The sequence below is a fragment of the Lonchura striata genome, chromosome 24 (assembly GCF_050655825.1).
Source record: "Lonchura striata isolate lonStrDom1 chromosome 24, ASM5065582v1, whole genome shotgun sequence".
Classification (NCBI taxonomy): domain Eukaryota; kingdom Metazoa; phylum Chordata; class Aves; order Passeriformes; family Estrildidae; genus Lonchura; species Lonchura striata.
Genome location: NC_140726.1, coordinates 2,155,526 through 2,179,194, shown reverse-complemented (window position 1 = coordinate 2,179,194; position 23,669 = coordinate 2,155,526). Strand labels below are relative to the sequence as shown.

General features: G+C 54.2%; 1 protein-coding gene across 6 annotated transcripts in view; it reads right to left on the bottom strand.

Annotated features, from left to right (window-relative positions):
- KIRREL3 (kirre like nephrin family adhesion molecule 3) overlaps window positions 1–23,669 on the bottom strand; it is a 385,133-nt gene that overhangs the window by 4,126 nt on the left and 357,338 nt on the right. For 5 of the 6 annotated variants that reach the window (XM_077787972.2, XM_077787974.2, XM_085560097.1 and 2 more), the window contains 6 exons: window positions 19,275–19,401; window positions 12,799–12,899; window positions 12,522–12,720; window positions 10,517–10,552; window positions 7,652–7,759; window positions 3,906–4,015 (listed from right to left, as the gene is read on the bottom strand). In XM_077787972.2, coding sequence (XP_077644098.1) covers window positions 3,906–4,015; window positions 7,652–7,759; window positions 10,517–10,552; window positions 12,522–12,720; window positions 12,799–12,899; window positions 19,275–19,401 — 681 coding nt within the window. The remainder of the gene's footprint in view (window positions 1–3,905; window positions 4,016–7,651; window positions 7,760–10,516; window positions 10,553–12,521; window positions 12,721–12,798; window positions 12,900–19,274; window positions 19,402–23,669) is intronic. The other variant, XM_077787973.2, reaches the window with a different exon arrangement.

Here is a 23,669-nt window from a genome sequence, read left to right as displayed (position 1 = left end):
CCAGACGCTACCAGGGTGAGGGATGTTGGTGACGATTCTCCAACAGCGACTTCCTTTGCTCCCAGGGAGGGAACGAGCCATGAATAAAGAACCCCTCTGGGAATCCCCAGCTCGGTGAAGCCTCATCACCTTCAAACAGCGGCTCTGGCCTCGGTCGCCTACCCGCTGGCTGAGTGTGGCTGCCCACCGCAGGAGAAGCTGCCTTGTCCCACCTCTCCCCAAAATCCTGCTTTGGGACGGGCTGGTGCGGCTGGAAGGAGCCGGCTGGGAGGGAGGGATGTTCCCCGAGCCTCCCGGCGAGGCTGGATGCTGTGGAGACGCAGACCCGGCTCTGACAGCTCAGGGCTGCCGCTGCTTCCCAGGGTGGCGGTGCCAGTGGCCGCTGGGCACAGGGAACACGTCCCAGCCCCCGGGCACGGGGGGAAGGCAGAGAAAGGGATGCTGTGTCCACTGGGCTGAGCGTAGGAATGAGCCTCGCCCAGAACGGAAATTCTGCTGCTTTGATTTTTCCTCTTCCACAGGGGTCTGAGCTGAGCGCCTGTCTGGGAAAGGTGTCTGGTGCTGATCACCTGTGAAGGCTGTGAACAAACTAGAAACAGCCCTCGGAGCAGAGGAACGGCTTTAAGGGGACAGGAAAATAAAAATCTATCACTGGATTGATTATTTTAACTGTCCCACTCCAAATATGAACCACAGGCGATGCCTAGATCTGCCTGGCCACAGTGGGGCATGAATGATCCGGAAGGGATGAACGATCCAGAGGTGGCGATCTCTGGGATGCCCCTGCCTGCCTGACACTTTGGGATCGTCTCTGACTGCTCATGGCAGTGGGGACGGCTCCTTCGGGATTATCAGCCCCGTTTCACAGGTGGCGAGGCACGGGGTGCGTTCAGCCAGGAACAAACCCAGCCATGGCGAGGGAGGACCTGTGCCACGCCGGAGCTGATGCTCTTCATCCCCCTCCTCACAGCCCGGGCTCATGCGGCTGTTGTGGTTTATTTTCCCCCGGATCAAGCCCTCCATCAGGCTCTTTTGCCTCCGGCCCCTCGAGCTGGCAGCCTTTTCCCTGCCCGTAGGCGCTGCCTGGCAGAGCAGCTCTCGGAGCAGGGGGTGGGAACGCCGCTGAGGCAATGTGAACATATGCAAATCAAGCAGCGTGACGCGTATCCTAAGGTGTTAATGAATTTATAGATGCATGAATAATTACTTGTGAAAAGCACGGTGAGCTGCCGAGGTCACAGATGGCTGGAGAATGACAAAACAGCGTCTGGGGGGACAGAGTCGCGCTGGCACGACTGGGGCAGGTGGGAAACCGAGAGCCAAGGCACAGCCACGGTGCTGAGGAGCCTGAAATTCAGCAGGAGCAGCTCAGGCTGTGCTGGAGTCCGGGGCTCGACCGAGAGGCTGGGATGGGGTGAGGATGGAGAGCTGCTTGTCAGCGCGGCTGCTCCTCGTTAACATCCCCGTTAATGACCCCGAGCCCCCGGCCTGGCAGTGGCACTCACAGCTGCTGTTAGACTGCAAAACGCTGGTGAGGGCGAGGAGATCATCTCAAGGGATGGAGATCATCATCTCAAGGGATGGAGATCATCTCAAGGGTTGGAGATCATCTCAAGGGATGGAGATCATCATCTCAAGGGATGGAGATTATCTCAAGGGATGGAGATCATCTCAAGGGATGGAGATCTCACAGGATGCTCGGAGAAGGCAAATGGGGAAGCAGAGGGAATAATGCTGGCGCTGGGAGAAGGGAGAGCTGCAAAGTTTTGGGGTGGAGGGAGGGAGGTGCTGGGCACTGCCCTCCTCCTCCTCCTGCTAAAGAGGCCTCATTGCTCCTCATCAGCAAGGAGTTTTTAACTCGATCCTTCATTTCATTGACAGAGTTGGGACATTTTATCAGGAATCTGTTTGGCAGCCAAGGCTGGGTGTCTGATGGCCAGAGGAGGATCCAACCAACTGCTGGACACAGCAAAGATGTGGATGAAGGACAGAGGGGGGTCTCTGCAGACTCTGAGGAGAGAAGGAACTGGGGACTATTTCCTGGGAACGTGCTTGCTGAGGGCAGATGAGGGAGGGGAGGCTTTGATCCAGGCAAGGGAGGGGGCTTTGATGCCTTCTCCCTGCAGGTGGGATGTCCCAGCTGTCCCAAACTCTGCCAACATCAGGGTCAGAGATCACAGACCATCTCTTCCAGCTCCCGAATGATGCTGATCCAAGGATGTAATTTCCAGATGCTGTATTTTTGGGAAAAAATGCCTGGATTTGGCCAGGAAGGGGGAAGAATTGCCCTCTTCCAGTCCAGCCAGGCTGTGAGTCTGTTGTGTCACACCCAAAGTGCTCGGCTTTAAACAGTTCCAGTGTGACCAAACCACCTCTCACCAGTCTGGCTGATAAACCCAGGAGCTCCACAACCTCTCCCTGTAAGGCATTATTTCCCAGCTCTCAAACAAATATTGTCATTTTTTTTCTGCACCGTTTCCACCCTGCCAGAATCCTCATTGCAATGTGCCCGGCACAGCTCCACTCCCAGCCTCACCAAGGCACAAGCTGACATGAAATCACCCCCTGGCTCCTGCAAATAACCTAAGAAAGGATGGATTCCAAGATTGTGTGCTTGACCTCTCACCACCATCCTCTTCCTTGTTCACTCAGAGTGGTAACTGAGGCTTCATGTGTGCTTCCACCCTGGCCTGGAGTGGGATTTGGGATGATCCCAGATGCCCCTGTGGGAGCCAGATCTGGGCTTGGCACTGTTGATCACACAGATGAGGTACAAGGTACCATGGAGAGAAAGCTTCTCCTTTCCCTTCATCCCAGCAGATTGCTCCAAACCCAACCCCAGCTTCCTCTGCCCTTCCAGCCTTGCAAATCCCACCACAGACTTGCAGATTTCTCAGGGCAAAGCCCTACTGGGAACGAGGGGTCTTGCACAGGAACCTCAGTGGTGCTGGGATAAGTTGCCAGATCTCCACCTCCTCCTGCCTCATTGTTTGGAGGCTCCCTGGCTGCCTAAATGCTCTGGCAATCCTGACAATTTCAGCAAGCAATTCCACCCACTCTACGATGATCAGCCTTGCCTTCCCATCAGGCATTCATGCAACAGCTTTTGCAGGCAGGACATACAAGTGCTGCCCAAAAAAATTGAGCTTTAGAGGAGGAAAAAAACACCCAACAGCCTAGAAAGCAGCCAGTGGCTTCTTCAATCCCTTCCCCCTTCCCCATCTGCTCTTTTATCTCTCTCTTTTTTTTTTTTTTTTTTTTTCCAGGACTCTTTGCCATTTTTCAGCTTCTCTTTGTCACCAGCAAGTGAAAGCCAAGGCAAACTGGGGCTGAGCCACAGAGAAGAGTGACCACAGCACACAGAGGGGCTGCTGGCGAGGATGCAGCAGCACCGGGGCACAAGCTGCGTTTGCTGCCCCTCAGCCACGCACCTCTTGGCCTGCCCGTGTCCGTCGGTCCCCTGGGTGAAGGCGGTGGCCTGGGGAAGGTGACAGCTCCCCGGTGTTACAGAGCCAGGCGCAGGTGGGCATCCAGCCCTGGGCACAGCCCTGGTGCTGCCCGCACAATCTCGCTGGGTGATGAGCTCGTTATCACCTCGTGCTCCCCCCTTGTGTCTCTCCCTGCCCTCCGCAGCTTTCCAGGTGTGAGGTGGCAAATTTGCTTTGCAATTAGCCCGGCGGGCAGATGGGCCACTGCAATAAACCCCTAGCAGCTCTCCCTCCTCATTAGCCAAGTTTCACTCGAGGAGGTTTTTATGGCAAGAGAATGCGGATCTCGAGAGCAGCATTTCTGGAAGAGTGTCTTTGCCATGAGTGGTTATTTCGGGGCTGAGCGACACGTGTCCGGGCTCGTAAGCATCAAACTTGGCCCGGAGCAATCGCTTAGGGAAGGGAAGGAATTCTCACCATCAGCTGCTTGATGGTCGGGTGCTCCTCCGCCTCCCTGCCCGCGGCCGGCTCCTTGTGCACGATCTCCACGCGGATGTCGTTCTTGGCAGAAACCACACCCTTGAGATCTGGGAAAAGAGGGAGATGGACAAGGGCGTTACTCCGAAACGGTGGCGGAGCTTCTGCAGGGACACGACCGAGGATTCCCGGCGGCTCTGCAAGCCCATCGGAGAGCTGGAGGAGCAATATTTGCGTTGCCAGAGGTATGGACGGCTCAGACTCCTGCAGGAATTCCCTGTGGAGCTCGGTTGGCCTCTGCCACACTCACGGAGTTGTTACCAGGGGCTGGGCTGTAGCAGAACTGCCCGCACAGAGTGAAATCGTTGTGCAGCCTGCTGATCCATAGGAAATACTGCTCCTGAGAGATGGACCAGCTCTGCCCAGGCTCTGGGAACCCCTGAGAAAAACCTCCCGCAGTCTGGGGTGCAGACAACACATGGGAAAGGCCAAGCAAGGAGCACAGACGTGGCCAGGGACAGTTTTATCATCTCCAAGCAGCCTGGAAATGAGGAGAGAAGAGAGGAACACTGACTCCCTGCCTTCCCTGAAGGTGTCAGGCGTGCTTTGAACAAGCCATTTTCGCAGAACTAAACCACAGCCGCGGAGCAGCGGGAGCGGAACGGCGGCGCAAAGCCGAGATGAAAAGCAGAGATGGAGGCAAATCTGAGCAGCGAGACCTCAACAGCTTTGAAGCCGGCCCCCAGCCACGGACCTGGCTCTCGACTCCCGGGATGGCTGTGTTAGCCCCCCCAGACCCAAAAACTGCCTCGAACCACCGCTTTGTCAGATCTGCCTCCAGCTGACGGATCCAGCAGCGCCCTGCCAAGCCAGGATTGCGGGGATCAGTCCAGAAAAGGCTGGACCCCCCGGGAGTTTTATCTCTAAACCGAACAGAATGATGTAACCCACACCAGCTCCAAGCTCTGTCCTTGAATTCATCTCTCCGAGCATCCCCTGTCCTCCACAGCCCCCAGACCTCGCCAAGTCTCAGGGCACAAGGCAAAGCCTTTCACTGGGAAGTTGCTACAGCTTATTTTTTTTAATGTTGTCCTGCTGGGACCACGTTCCTGGTGCTGGAGCCTCTGTCTTTAATCACAAGGAGACGCTAATCAGTGTCTTGCAGCTTCTCTCCCAGGAGTGTTCCCCCTCAAATAACTCTAGGCTGTTAAGTCACTGAAGATACAACAACAGATGTGCAGTAAATTTTTTTCTTTTCCAGAGTCTCCAGGCTTGGTGTGTCTGCACCTGGTCCTTTTTTTTTTTTTTTTTTCTGCATTTTCCCAAAACATGGTCAGGAATTGCCTCCCCCATTGCTGTTAGCTGTGGTCGGTGGCTGGGTCAGGAGATTCCTTCTCCAGAGTTACTGCTGGGTCACCGTGTCCCCTCAACTGTTCCTGCAGCCTGCACCAGGTTGTTATAAATGATGGCACAACACTGATATTTGTCTTGGGAGAGGAATCTGCAGTCATCCTGGCAGGAAATGAGTCCTTCTCCTGCTATCCAAGTGCTCTGTCAATCCCATCATTCCTGAGCTGATGTCTGCAATAACTCCACACATCACACACAGCTATCAGTGATAAAATTCCGTTCCTCACCTTTCAGCCTGGTGTTCCCACCCTCCTGCCACCAGAGACAGCGGTCACAGCATTCAGCTGGCACCAGCACCTCAAAACTGGGGTAAAAGCCCATCCACCTGGCACATCCAAGTCCTTCCCTGCAGGGTTCTGCACCCTGAGTGTCACTGGGGTCTGGTTCAGCTGCTGATGCTCCCAGTTCCCCCCAAACCCAAGGAGAGACTGTTTTGGTTGTTTCCAGTAGCTTTTGGAGGCAGGTAAAGAGGAACTGGGTGCCACCAGCGCCCCATGCATGAATCTCAGGCTGTGGAATCCTATCTGCACTCAGGATTTGCTGCTGTCCCCAGCTGAGTCTGACCCTTCCCTTCCCACAGGGTTTTGGGGAGGGAAGGGAGATCAGGGCAGGGATCTTCACTGATCTCTTGGTTGAGCTCTTACTTATTCTGATCCCAAAGTGAAGTGGCAAAGCCTTGTAGGGAGCACAGGGACCCCTGCCCTGGCCTGGGGATGCTGCTGACCTCTCCCCAGGGAATCACACTTCCAGCAGCAGGGCAGGGAACACTCCTCTAGTGTGTTGGAGACCCAAAAACCTTTTCTAAATGGGATAACACCAAAAACCCAGCGGAGAAAAGGGACTTCAAACCCTGCCACCATGTCCCCAGTGCCTTCCTTCCAGAACCTGTCTTCCCAGCCCTGGTGAGGAAAATGCCTCTTCTTCCTGATTTAGCAATGGGATAAATAACACAAGGCATTTGGCTGGGATGGCCTTGTCCCCTCTTGGCTTTCCCCTTGAAGAGCAGCCCATCCTTACATTGCCTCCAGCTTGTGAGGGTCTAAATCCTGGCGTTTTCACCATGTCTGGAATCTGTTGTCATGGCATTCCTGTGAAGTCGTGGGTCCTGTAAAGAGCCCTGCACCATCTGGTTCCATCTAACGAGAGGGAAATAATGAACCACACGCTCCCTGTTTCTCTGAAGGATGTGGCAGGGGGAAAAACAGCCCATGGACATGGGAACACGGCTTGGCCCTGCTTCCTTCAGGTTCTTGCATTGTCTCTTGCTGCCAAATGACCTCCACGACATCAAACTGGCCTGGTCTTGGGTGCTGTCCATCAGCAATTCTTCCCCAAAAAGCAAGATGAATTACTTTCCCTATTTAGTTCATTAATTCTTGCTAATGGAAGCTGTGAGAGTTCAAAAAAAAGGGGATAAAACAGGGAGAAACATCATTAACACGCTGAAAATTAAACACATTTCTGCAGTGGGGGGCTGTGTGTCCTTACTGAATCCAGGAGCTGCCGGGTGTCTTTGATGGCTTTGTAAACCATTGAGGGGGGAAAAAAAAAAATAAAAGAACAACAACTGGGTTTTCTGGCTCACACATGGAGAGTTTGGCATCCTGGAATCCGTACCACGCGTCTCGCGAGCCGGGAGCAGCGCCAAGGATCTCCTCCTCTCCCCAGAGGCTTGGAATGCTCTAGACAATCACACTCTTCTCCCTCCTGCTTTGGTGCCTTTTCATGAAGCCAACAATCCTCCTTTAATTTCCCGGTGTCTTTTTAATGAGGCCAGACAATGCCGTGCTGCTTCCCCCTCCTCCTCCTCTACCTGTGTCTCTAATGTCACTTTAAGTTGTATTTCCACTGCAGCCAGACTCTGAAATGCACAAGTCCCATGAAAAACCCCTCTGCTGTCTGTCATTCCTGCTAGGAATATGCATGTCAGGAGAATTGGAATTAAAACAGCAGCAGAACTGTGGAGGGTTTTTAAGCACCCATGTGGCACACTGAGGATGCTTCTCTCTCTTGCACCTCAGGATTTCTCCAAGGGAGAGGTTAAGAGGTCCCCTGCACACCTCCTGAGCTGCCTGTGCTGCTAACAGGGACCACAGTTACCCTGGCATGTTTTCCATAAGCCCTTCCCTTTTCCCACTGCCATTTCCAGCAGACACTCGGTAGACCAACAGGAGAAGCGGCTTGTGCGGAGAAGCAAATTCAGTAAATTGTGCCGGCAAATTCAGTTCAAATTCTATTTCAATTCCAATTTCAATTCCAATTCAATTTCTCCCCTCTCCCCTGAGTTCTCCCCCAGCCCTCCCAGGGGGGTGCAGCGTGGTGGGGGTGACACTTACTCCTCTGGGAGCGGGCGCAGCAGAAGGCGACGATGGTGGCCATCAGCACCAGGAACGCCACGCCGGCCCCCACGGCCACTCCGATGATCACCGCCATCGGCACCGACTCTGCAGGAGCAAGGAGAGGGAGCATGAAGTGTCCTGAAGGTCACAGAGGGGCCTTTTCCCCCAGGGACCCACCCCTGGCTACTGGAAGAGGCTCAGGGATGAGCCTGGGGAGGGTTCTGGGGCTCCTTCCCTGCTCCCCCATCCGTGTGCGGTGATGTCGGCACGGGCTGCCCGCGGGATGCTGCTGTTTGTACAACCCTGCTCGTTCTGTGCCTCAGTTTACCCTGGGAGGACAGGTGGGGGGAGCCAGAGGAGCGGATTAGCAGCTGCTCTTGTTAGTGCCCTGCGGGTTAATGAATGAGCTTCTCTAAAGGATGAAGTGCAAAAGAAGACCGTGTGTTAATATTATTAAGAAAGAGAAATGGCATCCGAGCAGGCTGATGGATGACTTAACCCCAGTCATCACTCACAGCCCCTCCCTATTTTATATCCCAATTTCCTGCCTTCTCCTGTGGCTTATCAACTGTCATCCTTCCAAAATTCCTGAGGGTGCTACAAAGACTGGGACAGGAGGGATGGCCCATGCTGGGCCTGAGAACTGTGGGGTGGGATGTGTGGGAGGCAGAGCAGGGGATGCACCCTCACATCCTTCTGCCTGCAAGGACTCTGTCACCAAGTTCCTGGTGGGGATTTCGGGCTGTGGCTCAGCCAGCAAAGCTGATTTATGTAAGCAGGCCCTGGCAGCAGCTTGTGAGGTGTGGGGAGGGTGGAATGGGAAAACACATTTATGGTGAGAGGGTCAGATTTGGAGCCCCAAAGCCTTTTTATCTCCCTGTTCTGTCTCTCTAGTTCCTCCAGGCACAGCTCCAACTTTACAGTGAGTGTTGGGTTGGATTCAGGAGGGGCAGCACTCACACTGCAGGACACCACAGCTGTGAAGGCACCACAAACTGCCTTCCTTGGCTGGGACGATAAAGCTGCATCCTGAAGACCCTCTCCCCTAAAGCTGCAGGTATCTCTAGGTCCCCATTCCTTCTATTTCTAAACACTCTCTAGGATGTTGTGAACCAAAAGAAGGATAACCCTGTCTAGGATGACCAGATAAGGTGGGTGAGTGTGTCCTCACAACTTTCCTGGACACCTCTTTGGAAGGTGTTTTCTCCTTGGAGGCCTTGCCTTGGAAATGGATGGGATGAATTTATGGGAAAATGTATGCAGAGAGGTGGTTCTCAGAGGTCTGTGCAGATGGGGACAGGAATGCTGCTGGACCCTGGGGACACAGGGGTGACCCAGCTGAGAAGCAAAGCCCAGGGATTGTCACTTGACTGAGTGATACAGGAACCATTTCCCTTTGCCCACTGGGCATAATTTCATCCTGGACCTGAGGCCACAGACCCCAGCTGTGCCTTTCACCCTTCCAGGGGGACACACTCCTGCTGGTGGCACTGGGGGCAGTTGTCATTCCAGCAGCATCCACTGTGTAGTCAGCAAAGGGTGTCTTCCTCGTTACCCTATCCCAAGTGGGACAGAGGAGCTCTAAAGCCACTTCATGGTACCCCTGAGCCATGGCTGTGGAGCTCATGGGTCCTGAGCCCTAATTTGGGAACTGCAGGGTGATAAACGTGTGGTGCTGATTTGGTTTAGGCTCTGCTCACACTTGATCAAAAGAGAACTGATGTTTCTCACTTTGTGGCTTGCTCGTGGATCTCCTGCTTGGGCCTGCAGGTCCCTTGATGTGTCACATGTCACTCATGGTGACATGACTCACGTGGCACTGAACCAATCTATCACCAAACCTCTGAGAGCGCCCAGGTGGTGAAAAGGCAAATCCCCTCAGTTTTCTGCTGGAGCTCAGGGAACACAGAGGGTGCTGCAGCTGGGTCCAGCTGCCCCAAGAAGCTCACCCTAAAATCAGCATCCTCCAACCCAGCAGCTGAGCCATGGCATGAAGAAACCAGGATTTTCTGAGGCTGCCTGCTAGGCAGTGCTCCTGCCAACAGTGGTAGCTCCTCATGGGATTTTTTTGGCCTTCCCAGAGGAATTTGGAGCAAGGGGCTGGAGAGAAAGGAGCCTGGAGACCCTGGAAGGGCTGGCTGGCTCTCAGCTTTGGGGAATGGGATCTGCAGGGCAGAGCTCAGAGAGAAGCAGGTGGTGATGGGGATGAAGATGATGAAGAACAATGCAGGGAATGGAGTGGGGAAAATATCCAGGGTCGCTTGGGCTGGGATAAAGGTGACTGCAAAGGGGCAGTGACAGAATGGCAGGGATGGTAAAGTGTCCTGTAGGGATGGGTGAGCTGAGGGAGAGGCAGATTGCTGCTCCCCCAGGAATCCTGCTCTGGGACACAGGATGAGGAACCACAAGGGCAGCATATCCCACAGATCTGCCCCAAGATCCATCCAAACCTGCTCTGGCGAGTGATGCTGGCCATCACTCTCCCACTATGCTGAACCAAACTGATATCTGCAAATGACCCTGGAAACATGTACTTTTCCCTCTTTCTTTTTATCCCAAAGTAGCACTCTGTGGGATTTCTGCACCATTTTAAACATGGCTGAGTAACAGCATCCCCCTGTCAGTGACTGGGGAGCTGGGGCTAAGAAAGTGCTGGTTTCCAGAGTGATCAGTGGCACAGGGGGGACCGCACCACTCCAGCTTCCCAGTCCTGCCCAGTCACTGCCCTGCAGCTTCCCTGCACCCCTTCCTGCCCTGCCTGCCCTGTGGAAAGCTGCCGGGCCAGGAGGAGGACGCCGGGCCCTCAGGTGTGGGGATGGCTGGGGACAATCCACATTCACCGTCAGCTCATGATTTCCATACCTGCTTGAATACCAGCTCCTGATTTCATTTCCGTACCTGTTTGAAAATAAAGCAAGTGTCCACAGCCTTGCACAGCCCACGCGCCCACCGCAGCCGTCCTGAGCGCTCAGCCCTCTGCTCTGCTCTGCTCTGCTCTGCTCTGCTCTGCTCTGCTCTGCGCCGGGGCTGGCCCCGTGAAGGGGACCCTGCGCTGTCCCCTTGGGCAGGGCTGTCCCCTGTGCCACCCTGTGCCATCCTGTGCTGTCCCCTGTGCCACCCTGGCTGTCCCCTGTGCCACCCTGTGCTGTCTCCTGGCCAGGGCAGGGCTGTCCCTTGTGCTGTCCCCTGTTCCACTCTGCACTGTCCCCTTGGCCAGGGCAGAGCTGTCCCCTGTGCCACCCTGGCTGTTCCCTGGCCAGGGCAGGGCTGTCCCCTGTGCCACCCTGGCTGTTCCCTGGCCAGGGCAGGGCTGTCCCCTGTGCTGTCCCCTTGGGCAGGATTGTCCCCTGTGCCACCCTGTGCTGTCTCCTGGCCAGGGCAGGGCTGTCCCTTGTGCTGTCCCCTGTGCCACCCTGGCTGTCCCCTTGGCCAGGGCAGGGCTGTCCCTTGTGCTGTCCCCTGTGCCACTCTGCACTGTCCCCTTGGCCAGGGCAGGGCTGTCCCCTGTGCCACCCTGGCTGTTCCCTGGCCAGGGCAGGGCTGTCCCCTGTGCTGTCCCCTTGGGCAGGATTGTCCCCTGTGCCACCCTGTGCTGTCTCCTGGCCAGGGCAGGGCTGTCCCTTGTGCTGTCCTCTGTGCCACTCTGCACTGTCCCCTGGCCAGGGCAGGGCTGTCCCCTGTGCCACCCTGTGCTGTCCCCTGTGCTGTTCCCTGGCCAGGGCAGGGCTGTCCCCTGTGCCACCCTGTGCTGTCCCCTGAGCTGTCCCCTGGCCAGGGCAGGGCTGTCCCCTGTGCCACCCTGTGCTGTCTCCTGGCCAGGGCAGGGCTGTCCCCTGTGCTGTCCCCTGTGCTACCCTGTGCCACCCTGTGCTGTCCCCTGAGCTGTCCCCTGGCCAGGGCAGGGCTGTCCCCTGTGCCACCCTGTGCTGTCCCCTGAGCTGTCCCCTGGCCAGGGCAGGGCTGTCCCCTCTCGTGGCCCAGCAGGGACCCCGGGATGTGAGCTGGAGCCGGCTCGGCTGCCCGGCCACCCTCCGCCGGGACCCAGGCTCGCCGCCGAGCGCTCCTGCTGACTGGCAGACGACCTGGAAAAACCACTGGCTCTGTTTGCATTGGAAGAAGCCCAAGGCTAATTTTAAGGGGTTCATTTAGCTCTGATTTAATCTGGACGCCAGCCTTGCCTATAAATCACGGCTTAATGAGAACAATCCACCTGCCTGCCCTGGCATTTAATAAAATAGAGGAGAACTGGAGTTCCTCCAGGAGCTAAGCATTCCTCACAGCTGAGCTCTCCCCCCGCTGCTGTGGAGAGCCCCGAGAGTGGAATTTCCCCGGCCATCCCCTGGGAATTGCTGGGTGCGTGAGCCCAGCCCTGTGTGACGTGCTGGCCTTTTGGCTGATGGCCAGGATGGAGAGTTGCCACCAGTCCCAGTGCCTTCCTCTCGCTCACTCCCATCGCCGTGCAGCAGCGGGGTGTGCTGCGAGCAGCCACTCCTGTTTCTCCAAGGCCATAAATGATCCTGCAGCCCGGGGCAGTGACATCACCTCGTACTGTGGGACAGGGAGCAAGGGGTGCAGGATCAGCCCGTGCCCTCCAGCTTTAGCAGGACAGGTGAAATCAGGAATACCTTATCAAGCAGAGACTTTACAGGGCTTGTCCTGCCCCTTTACCAGGATCATGTGCCCTAAGGATGCAATCCTACAGCTAGCACAGCTGGAGCCTTGTCATTGTCCTTCCCAATTTCCTCTTTGGCATCCCAAGAGCTCTCCTGAGCACCTCCTGCCTCTCACAGCATCTCCCCACTCTCACACCCAGCCAGGTGCTAATTCCCGCTGCCCCCAGCCCCAGCAGCTGCCCAGCAGTGCCCACCTTGCTCCTTGAGGCGGATGATCTCGGTGTCGGAGCCGAAGCTGTTCCAGGCCGTGCAGTTGTAGATGGTTTGGAAATCAGCCCGGACGATGTTGCTGATGGTCAGCGTGGAGATGACCCCCTCATCTGTGCTCACCGTCTCCACCGTGTAGCGCCCGGAGGTCCCAGATTCCAGGACGTTCTCCTTCCAGGACCAAGCCTGCCAAGGGAGAGAGGGGTGAGCCCGGGGCACCCCGAGGTGTTGCAGGCAACAGAGAATCATCGGGGCGATACTCACAATTCGGTCTGGTGGCGGGGTGCTGCGGATGAAGCACTTGATCTGCCCCTTCTGGCCGTGCAGGGCGTGCTGGGTCTGGGTGCTGGAGATTATGGGGGGTCCTGTGGAGACAGGAGAGGCTGCTGGCACCCCTTGGGACTGGTGGGGATGGGGCGTGTTAGGGGAGCCCCGAATGGATATTGGGGTCCATCTCTGAAGGGCAGGGATGGACAAAGAGCCCAATCACCTCCTGTGATGGAGAACATCGAGCAGAGGCTTTGGGCTCTGCTGGGTTTTTGCAAAGCCCCCACAAAGCACCAGGGTCCCCCATCTCTGTACCCCCATCCCTGGTGTAAAGGATCCTACCCCCATCTCCCTGGTGAGCCTGGCCTCTGAGAAGGGCTGTTTGCTGCAGAAGCAAAGCAGGATCCCATCCCACCTGCTGTTTCTCTTCTGTGCTCTCCCAGATTCATTAAGCAACCATTAAACTAATTGCTCTCCAGGGCATTAAGGAAGAGGTGGTGGAGGAGTTTCTGCTGGAAAACCTTGACACCCATCAGCTGGGCTCTCCTGTGCCGTGTGGATCATGAAAGGAGCCCAGGAGAAAGGGTAGGAAAGGCTCTTCCAGACCAAACACCAGCTTGGGATGGGAAGTGTCCTTGTCCTGCCTTGGTGAACATCCTGTGACTGGGAGAGAAGAGCATGTGGTGTGTCCCTCACCCTTCTAACAGCCCTGCTGGCCCCAGGGGAGCAGCACAAGAGCTGAGATCCTAATTGCTGTAAATTAACCTCCTTAATTAAAGCAGATTTGCATTTCCATGAGTGGCTTGCTGCTGGCAGAAAAGAAAAACAGCAACAACTGGGCAGCAGGGCAGGGAGAGAGGGGTGGCAGGGGCTGTCAGAACTCCCCCTGCTCCAGCTCTGGAGCTTTGGATGTTCCAGAGTGTCACTTGGGTGTCACACCTGGTTTGGACTACATCACTAAGTTGATCACAGCCTTGTGGATTTTTTTCCCATTTCCCCCACCTCCCTGCCCTGCATCTGACATGTTCCTTCAAAAAAACGTCTCAGGGATTTGGAGTAAAGTGGGAAGAAAGATTTGCCTGGGTATTCCTGCCCAATTCTCATCCAAATCACCCATTTATAAATTTCACAAATGCACAAAAATGTACCAAAGTGCTAAATCCTTCACTCTCAGGCATTTGTGCATATGGCTGCCATTTGGAACTGTCCCAGTAACCCCTTCCTGCACCAAACTTGCACACTCCTCACACACTTCCCACTGAGGCACAGCCTTTCCCTGCTTCCCTACACTGTTCCAAGGGGGGATGGATGGAAAACAAGCTCATTGAAGCACAATTCACTGACCAGTGCCCACGCTTCTGGCAGCTCAGGAAATTACTACTGGAAGGAAGCCGCCATCAGCATCAGGAATTGCAGGAACTGGGCGTGAAGGTCAGGACTTGTTGTGCTGTAATGGACATAGCAGTACAGCAGTGCAAACTTGTGCCCTTTTTGATCGAAGAAGGCAAAAAAAAAAAAGACACTTTGTTGTGGTTTTTCTCTCCAAATGCTCAAGATGTTGTTCTAGGCACGATCCCAGGGTGTGAGTTCTTGTTTATCCATCGCTGAAAGCTCAGCTTTCTGAGGGGTCGCAGTGGAGGTGACTCCCTGCTTTGCCTGAGGAACCTGCTGAGGCCATTGATGCTCCTGCCCACCTGATGATTCCAAAGCCAGCAGAGGGAAGAGTAGTGATGGGATCTGCAGGCCAAGCCTAAACAGTAATAAAAATAACTGTCTCCTTTCCATTTTGATGCTTGTGTGTTACTTATAAATTCTGGAAGTGCTCCAAGACTGGGTGACGCTAGAGAAAAATGGCTTAATAATCATTAAAAGGATCATTTTCCCCAAGGCGAGTGGATTTTAAATGGCACAAATGCCAGTGGCTTTGGCTTTTATTATTGCTTCAGGAGTTCAGAGTCTGAGGCTTATCATCATGATAATAGTGGATGACTAAAGACTATTTGTGAGATGAACATGCCCAGAAATAATAGCACGAAGTTGCAGCCTCTTCGCATTCAGGGCCGGTGTTTGATTCTCCACCGGGCTCTGGCTCCTTATGAAAGCTGCCAATCTCCAGCTTGGCATTCAGCGCCGGGTGTGAGACAGCCCACAGGCAGGGAAAAGGCTCTAAGCAATGTTGCTATGGATATAAATGATGGAGCTATTGGTGGAGGTTATTTTTAGCACCTCGGTGCCAATTTATTTGTGCGGTCCTGGCGGCTCACACAAAAGAGAAGTCTGAGGTGGAAGCCTTCAGGAATGAAAGGAGAGGATGGCCTTGGCTTCTCCAGTCTGCTCGAGTCCATCTGAACCTTTCTCCCAAGCACTCAAAATTATTTGGCAAGAGAATTTTGTTTAACTCCTTGCTTCCTGCAGAAGTTCTGGGCTGGCTGCTTCTGCCTGGTATTGCAAAGGAACACATTCACAGATTGATTTGGGTTGGAAAAGACTTTAAAATCCATTTCATTCCAGATTCCCTACCGTGGGCAGAGACACCTCCCAGCAGAGCAGGTTGTTCCAACCTGGCTTTGAGCACTCCTGACACTGTGATGTGCTCCTGGCCAAGAGGGGTGGCAGGTCAGCCCTGCCCTGCTCCCAGCTCTCGGGCATGCCTGACTTCTTTGTTGGGGTGAATCCCAGGCAAATTACATCCTGAATTAGTCACCTGGAGCTGTCCAGCCCTCCCAACAAACTTCTCTTGCAGAACAAGGTGGGCAGGGGTGGTGGTCCCTGCTCAGCAGTCCCTGCCAAGCCCGGATGGTGCAGTGACAGATGGGTGATCTGCCTGTGAAGGTGACCTTGGGCTGCTTCTGCTGGGGTGGGAGCTGCAACTGGGCTGGGTGCAGTCAAGAGCATCGGGAGGCTTTGGCTGTAAATCCAGCTGCTGCTGATTTATGATGGCACCAAGTTCCTCCCTTCCTTCGAGCCTCTGCTGCTCTGGCCCTGCCAAATGCTGCTGCTTTGCATAATCCTCCTTCCCACTCACCAGACTCTGAATCCTATCTGCTTCTTTGCAGGCTGGTGGCCTTGGCTCTGGCATGGGATTGGGCTGCTCTGCCTCAGCCCGGTCTGAGGAAACTGGGTGGGAAGGGCAGGAGGATGCTCTCCCACCCCACCATCATCATGCCATGATTTTGGATAATTTTGGGAGTGGATAGGCTGTGAGACCACAGGCTCAGAGTGGGTTGAGTGGTCTCTCAGCTGGGATGTCTGTGCTCGGTGGGATGGATCAGCCCCCTAAAAGTCCAGGTGTCCAGACCATGGGCAGTGCAGCCAGCCCAGAACACGACTTCTCAATGCCTGATTTTTCTGTGACAGAGGGAGGCATCTGGTAATAACAGACAATTGTATCACCCGTTGGACTTAAAATCACATCAAAATATGAAGCATTCAACTTCCCCCTTGAATTACAGAAGAACAGGCTTCCAGCAGAATTCATTAGCTGGATTAGACACACTGCCGTGCTCTGGAGCTGGAACGCTGCTCCTGCTGCAGGACAGGCTGCCAAGCCCTGGTTCTTGGTGGATGTGGGATGTGGGGATGCTGCTCAGGGGCTCAGTTCTCCTCACTTGGAGTGCCAGGAGAGCATCCTGACTCAGAGGTGTGGGACTCTCCCTTGGTCCAATACCTGCAGTGACATGTCCCAACACTGTCACCTTCAGGGTGCCCAAAGCCCCTGGCAGCACTTCCCATGGGATGGGATGTGCAAGCAGTCAGTTCCTGGCAGATGCTCAAAGCTGAGCAGTGAACCCCATGCATGGATTTCATTTGCTCCCCATCAGCTTCCCCAGGGGGAAAAAACCAAAAGTTGCTGGAGAGCAACTTTTCCAGTCAGTGCTACATACTCCAAATGCCCCTGTGGGGAGCTCTGCTCTGCTCTCAGGGTATCCCTGTGCCTGGTAGGTGCCAGGGAAGGAGCACGTTCTTCATGCTAATTTGTTGCTTTGTTTTCCATTTAATTGTAATTAAAACCCAGCAGCTGCTGGGGAAGGAGAGTGAAGGCACCAAGGAGCTGAGTCCAAGTCGAGGGAGTGGTTGGTTTTCAGTCCCTGCTGTGTTGCCCTTACCTTCCTTTTCTAGGATTACAGAAACCTGGAATGTTTTGGGTGGGAAGTGACCTTTAAAGGTCATCCAATTCAACCCTCTTGTCATGACCCAGACATCTTCAGCTAGATCAGGTTGCTCAGAGCCCTGTCCTTGAATGTTTCCAGGGAGCTGGGGCATCCACCATCTGCATTATCTGTTTGAAATCAGTGCTTGCCTGAGCTGCCTCCTGCCTATGTTCTTCTCCTGTTACAGTGAGTGGGGAGTGAAACCTGCCAGTTTGTCATGCAGGTGAGAGACAATGCAAAATTCATCCTCTGCTTACACCATTTGCAGCCCACCTGGCTCTTTCCCTGCTGTATTTATGCTGAAATTTGTTACCAGCTGCTGCGAGGTCTTGGCCAGGGCATCATGAAACTCCAGAGATGTGGCTGTGGGTCCAGGGCACATCCTGACATGGTGCTGGATGAGCCCCAAGCAGCCATGGAGGTTTCCTGACAGGAATCCTGACAGGAATCCTGGCAGGTGTGTATCCTCAAGTATCCTCACAGGAATCCTCCCAGGCATCCTCATGTGGGTTGGAGAGTGTGATTAGGCTGCTGGTCTTGGATCCAGACTCAATTCCCAGCTCTCCAGGTGTACAACAGAGACAACAGCACTCTCTGACCTTGCGAGGGTTTTGCAAGATTAATCTATTAAAGATTTAAAGCTGCCAGCTCCCAACTACTCAATAAACCCCTGTTGGTAATAAGGAACTGTGTGGGGCTGAGCAAATGTTGATTTTTTTTTTTTCGCTTTAACTTGTGCATTTCCAGGCAAAATAATGCAAAATCCACTTTACTCCAATTGCCTGGATCTCTGATTCAGCTGAGGGTGGGATTTGCTCCAAAAGGAAGTATCTGAGGGGATAATTTGGGAACAGGAACTGCCAGAGCAACAGGATCAAGGCAGGAAGGGGATGGTGGAATGGAAGCAGGAGGGAATGTCAGTAGGGAAGCAGAAGGGAAGGAATGGCAGAAGGGGAGCAGGAGTGATGGAATGGCAGACAGGGAGCAGGAAGGAAGGAATGGCAGATGGGGATCAAGAGGGAAGGAATGGCAGAAGGGCATCAGGAAGGAATGGCAGAAGGGAAGCAGAAGGGAAGGAATGGCAGAAGTGGAGGAGGAGGGAAGGAATGATGGAAGGGAAGCAGGCAGGAAGGAATTGCAAATGGGAATCAGGAGGGAAGGAATGGCAGAAGGGGATCAGGGTTGATGGAATGGCAGAAGGGAGCAGGAGGGAAGGAATGGCAGAAGGGAGCAGGAGTGATGGAATGGCAGAAGGGATCAGGAGGGAATGGCAGAAGGGGATCAGGGTTGATGGAAGGGCAGAAGGGATCAGGGTTGATGGAATGGCAGAAGGGAGCAGGAGGGAATGGCAGAAGGGGATCAGGGTTGATGGAATGGTAGAAGGGATCAGGGTTGATGGAAGGGCAGAAGGGAGCAGGAGGGAAGGAAGGGCAGAAGGGATCAGGGTTGATGGAAGGGCAGAAGGGAACAGGGTTGATGGAAGGGCAGAAGGGAGCAGGAGGGAAGGAATGGCAGAAGGGATCAGGGTTGATGGAAGGGCAGAAGGGAACAGGAGGGAAGGAAGGGCAAAAGGGAGCAGGGTTGATGGAAGGGCAGAAGGGAGCAGGAGGGAATGGCAGAAGGGATCAGGAGGGAATGGCAGAAGGGGATCAGGGTTGATGGAAGGGCAGAAGGGATCAGGGTTGATGGAAGGGCAGAAGGGAGCAGGAGGGAATGGCAGAAGGGATCAGGGTTGATGGAAGGGCAGAAGGGATCAGGGTTGATGGAAGGGCAGAAGGGAGCAGGGTTGATGGAAGGGCAGAAGGGATCAGGAGGGAATGGCAGAAGGGGATCAGGGTTGATGGAATGGTAGAAGGGATCAGGGTTGATGGAAGGGCAGAAGGGATCAGGGTTGATGGAAGGGCAGAAGGGAGCAGGAGGGAATGGCAGAAGGGGATCAGGGTTGATGGAATGGTAGAAGGGATCAGGGTTGATGGAAGGGCAGAAGGGATCAGGGTTGATGGAAGGGCAGAAGGGAGCAGGAGGGAATGGCAGAAGGGGATCAGGGTTGATGGAATGGTAGAAGGGATCAGGGTTGATGGAAGGGCAGAAGGGAGCAGGAGTGATGGAAGGGCAGAAGGGATCAGGGTTGATGGAAGGGCAGAAGGGATCAGGGTTGATGGAAGGGCAGAAGGGAGCAGGAGGGAAGGAAGGGCAGAAGGGATCAGGGTTGATGGAAGGGCAGAAGGGATCAGGGTTGATGGAAGGGCAGAAGGGAGCAGGGTTGATGGAAGGGCAGAAGGGAGCAGGGTTGATGGAAGGGCAGAAGGGAGCAGGAGGTACCGTTGACGGTGAGCGTCACCTCCCGCTCCCCCGCGCCCACCCGCGGCACCACGGCTCGGCACACGTATTTCCCGGCGTCTTCCTGGCGGACTGACTTCAGGATCAGCTTGTTCTCATTGCTCAGGACCTGAAAGAGAGGAGGGGGGCTTTCAGGTGGGCCATGAGAAGTTACAGACAAAACAAATGACCTGAGTCACCAGCTGCTGAGCATCCTTGGGAAAGCCAAGTGGATGAGCCCAAGGTCTGGCATTGAATGGAAATATCACTCACTGCTGTTGACCAAAGAATAAAGAAACACCGCAGGTGTTTTGGGGTGGAATTAGAAATCTTCTTCCTATTCATTTGAATTTTTTACTAACTCCAGTTGTGCAAGAAGTTCACGATACAAGATAAAAATTTTGGTGGCTGCAGTGGCACAGGCAGAAAAACTTCAGAGAACCACACTCCACACTTGCACCTCCACATTCACAGGCACAGGAGAGGCTGCTGGGATTGACTCGGGGATTTTAAGCCCAGAAGTGGTGGCAGAGGTGGCAGACACCTTGGAACGGGGTCTGGATAGCCAGGGAAATCTCAGCTGGCTTTGGCCAGCCCCCTGCTATGGACTGGCTGGCGATGTCTCAGCCCTGTTGCTGCCCTGCCCTGCTGTGCAATGAGCAGCTTTATTAAACCAGTATTATTAAAGCCTGGAAGCTGAGGGATCTGGCTGAGGCTGTCAGCAGGATCTTGGCATTGCTGGGTTTGAAAAAAGCATGGCAGATCTCAAACAGAGGCTGGTTTCTGGAGCAAACTCCTTCAGCTGCCTTTGGCTTTCTCCCCCAGGGCTCTGCACAGCCCAACATCTCTCCTCCTCCTCCTCAGCACCCACTGAGCCTCTGGCTCTGCTGCTTGCTGCTCGCACAGCTCCTGGAACCAGCACTGGTGCAGTGGCTGGACGTGGATCAGGGTCTCCCTGCGGCAAGGTGGAGGTCTCAGCCCTAACCTGGCACGAGGTGGAGGCACAGAGGGTCAGATCCTTTTTAAACCCACTGTGCTAGCATTGATTGCAGAGTCAGCCATAAAACCACCTGTGTGAACTTGGCCTCAGCCTCTCTTTGGTCTCTGACTTTTTGTGAGAAAAGGAGAAAAGAAGGCAATCTTGAGGGACTTCAGCCTGGTTCTGAAAACAGAGGGGCTGGGGAAGAAGCAGGTGTGATCCCAGATCCCACTGGGATTGCTGGGTGATGGTGGCTTTGCAAAGCAGCCTCCTCTGCCAGGATCCCTCTGGAAAGGTGGAGGTGGCTCTGGTGACCAGCATAACCATCCCTGCTGGGCTACACCAGCTGGAGGGTCTGTCCTGAGATCACAGAATCAAGGAATTGTTTGGCTTGGAAGGGACCTTGAACACAAAGAGGGACTGTGGAGAAGGGCCTGGACTGACAGGACAGGGGGGAATGGCTCCCACTGCCATGGGCAGGGACACCTTCCCCTATCCAGGGTTCCCCCTATCCCAGGTTGCTCCAAGTCCCATCCAGCCTGGCCTTGGGCACTGCCAGGGATCCAGGGGCAGCCACAGCTGCTCTGGGCACCCTGTGCCAGGGCCTGCCCAGCCTCAGAGAGAAGAATTTCTCCCCAGTATCCCATATATCTCTACCCTCTGGCAGTGATTTCCCCTTATCCTGTCAGTTCAGGCCCTTTTCCAAAGTCCCTCTCCAGCTCTCCTGGAGCCCCTTTAGCCCTGGAAGGGGCTCTGAGGTCTCCTTGGAGCCTTCTCCAGGCTGGACACCCCCAGCTCTCCCAGCCTGGCTCCAGCCCTGGAGCATCTCTGTGGCTTCCTCAGGACTGGCTCCAGCAGCTCCAGGTCCTTCTGAAGTTGGGGGCCCCAGAGCTGGACACAGCACTGCAGGTGGGGTCTCATGAAGGCATAGTGGAAGGGCAGAAACAACTCCTTCATTCTGCTCCAGGAAGTTCCAACGTGATGGATCTCAGCTGGAGAGAGGAAGATAAAAAGGGAGAAGGCAGCTGTGCCTGGGTGTGGGAACTCAAAATGTCCCTCAGACATTTTTGGAGGTTCCCAGCCCAGGTCAGAAGCATTTGAGACCCTGGCAGGCAGCTGCAGACAGCTGTGATTTTGGGTTTGAGCCATGGAATGAGTTACCAACCTTGCAGGAAGAACAAGAAGTCACAAAAGTTTAGATATTAGAGTAGAAGTAGTCACAAAGTAAAGGGAAGAATTTTTGAGTGCTGTACAGGGGGGTTTTAATGCTTGTACATGGTGGGTTTTATTCTGTACATGGGGGACAGAGTAGTTTTAAGATGGAGGGATTTTTGGCTGGTCCTGTTCCCCCTCTTTCTTCTTCCTTACCTCCATGATCTTGGTGATGTTGGCACTCACAGATTGGTTTAGAGTAGAAAGGCACCATTTAATATAGGTAATAGGCATTGGGAAAAACTGTAACCATGTAACACATAATGTACCATATAAAAGATAGAAAATCACCATTTAATATAGGTAATAGGCATTGGGAAAAACTGTAACCATGTCACACGTAATGTACCATATAAAAGATAGAAAATCCCCATTTAATATAGGTAATAGGCATTGGGGAAAACTGTAACCATGTCACACGTAATGTACCATATCAAAGACAGCAGCAGCCCTGGGTGGGGGAGAAGAAGCAGTCGGGGTCAGAGAGGATGTCAGGGTGTGTGTGTGCCTCTGCCTGGGCTGTGAGCAAACCACAGCAGCCCGAGGAGAAAATCTTTGAGATAACTTGCAATAAACTGCCTTGAGACCCAACAACAGAGACTGCTGAGCCTTTCTTTGGAAGCTCGGGTTGGAGGAGAGACTTTTCCACACACGGAGCCCCTGAACCAGGCTGGGGCTCCGTCACCGGGGCACTGCTGGAAGCAAAGGCAAGCCCTGATGGGCTTGGGCAGGAGGGTGAGGCAGCCCTGGTTCCCAGCTCCTGCAGCCCCTCGAGCAGAGCAGCAATCTGAGAGCCTGCAGTGATCACCCAGAGAACAGCCACAGCCGCTGTGGGATGGGAAACCACCCAGGAATTACTGACCCACTGGGATTCCTTTGCTGATTCAAGCCGTCAGCTCTCCCAACACTGTAATTTCGTCCCAGGAGACGGCCTTCACTAAAGTCATTATGGTTTGGAAAAAGCAGCCCAGCAGTTAATGCCTCAGTGTCCCCAGAGGAGGGAGGACTCAGCCCCTTGGTGGGGCTCCAGCTCTCCAATTACAGTCTTGAGCTGGAACAGCAGCGTTCCCTCACCCACAGATCTGCCCAGGTGAAGCTGGGAGATGCTTTTCTAACCCAAACCTGTGTGTGCTTCTGAATGAGTTTCACACCTCAGCCCTCCGTGGCTTTGCTCAGCCCTCCTGTCTGTAAGGGGGGGATCAGAGCACCTCCTGCTTCCCAGGGCTGACTGAGCTGAGATTAGGATTGGCAAAGCTCCTTATGATTTTCAGTACAAAAGAGACATGGAGAAATCTGCTGGGACAGATCCAAGCTCCTCCCTGGAGCAGACCCCAGTCGACAGCAGGGAGTGTTGGGGTGAACATGTAGGGATGTGAGTTCTCAGGCCTGGGAGGCAGAAAGGACCATCCCAGGAAGGTCCATCCCAGAGAGGAACATCCCTGAAAAGACCATTCCAGGAAGAACCATCCCAGAAAGGACTATCCCAGGAAGGACTATCCCACACAGGACCATCCCAGAAGGAACCACATGCAGGTGAATTGCAGAATTCCTCCCCATCAGTGAGGTGCTAAGTGATACTCCAGTTCAACCTTTCTGTCCATCATGATGGAAATAAATTCCCCCACTCTTGGAACCCCTTTGCATTTGGAGGAGCTCCCAGACCACACGGGTTCTGCTCCATGGGAAGTTGTGGGAATCCAGGGCTTCCCTCTGGCTGCCCTGGCAGGTCTGGGACCCCCCTGGACAGAGCCCCCAGAGACACTGTCTGTGATCTCTGGCCATGGAAAAGAGTTTTCAATCTTACAGCATGAATTACCAGCTCTGAGTGTTTGATATCAGTAATAATTAAGTGTGGCATGGGTGCAAAAGTAAAATTTTAGGATTCTAGATGAGGGGTCCAAAGGGGACAAGATGGAGGAAATTGGGTGTGCCTTGTCCTTTTTCTCCTTCTTCATGCCCTCCATGTCTCACTGTGGTGTTGGCATTTTTCTGTTGGTTCAGGCTGGGGACACACTGTCCAACGTAGGTGACAGATATTGGCACGTTCTTGTAAATGCAGCCCAGGGAGTTTCTGGTATTTAATGTTTGTCACATCCCACTGAGGGCAGAGCCCCACACGCTGCCCTGCAGGACAGAGCTGGGCAGGGCAGCAGAACATGTGAGAGATAAACAGAATAAACAACCTGGAAACAGCACAGACCAATTAT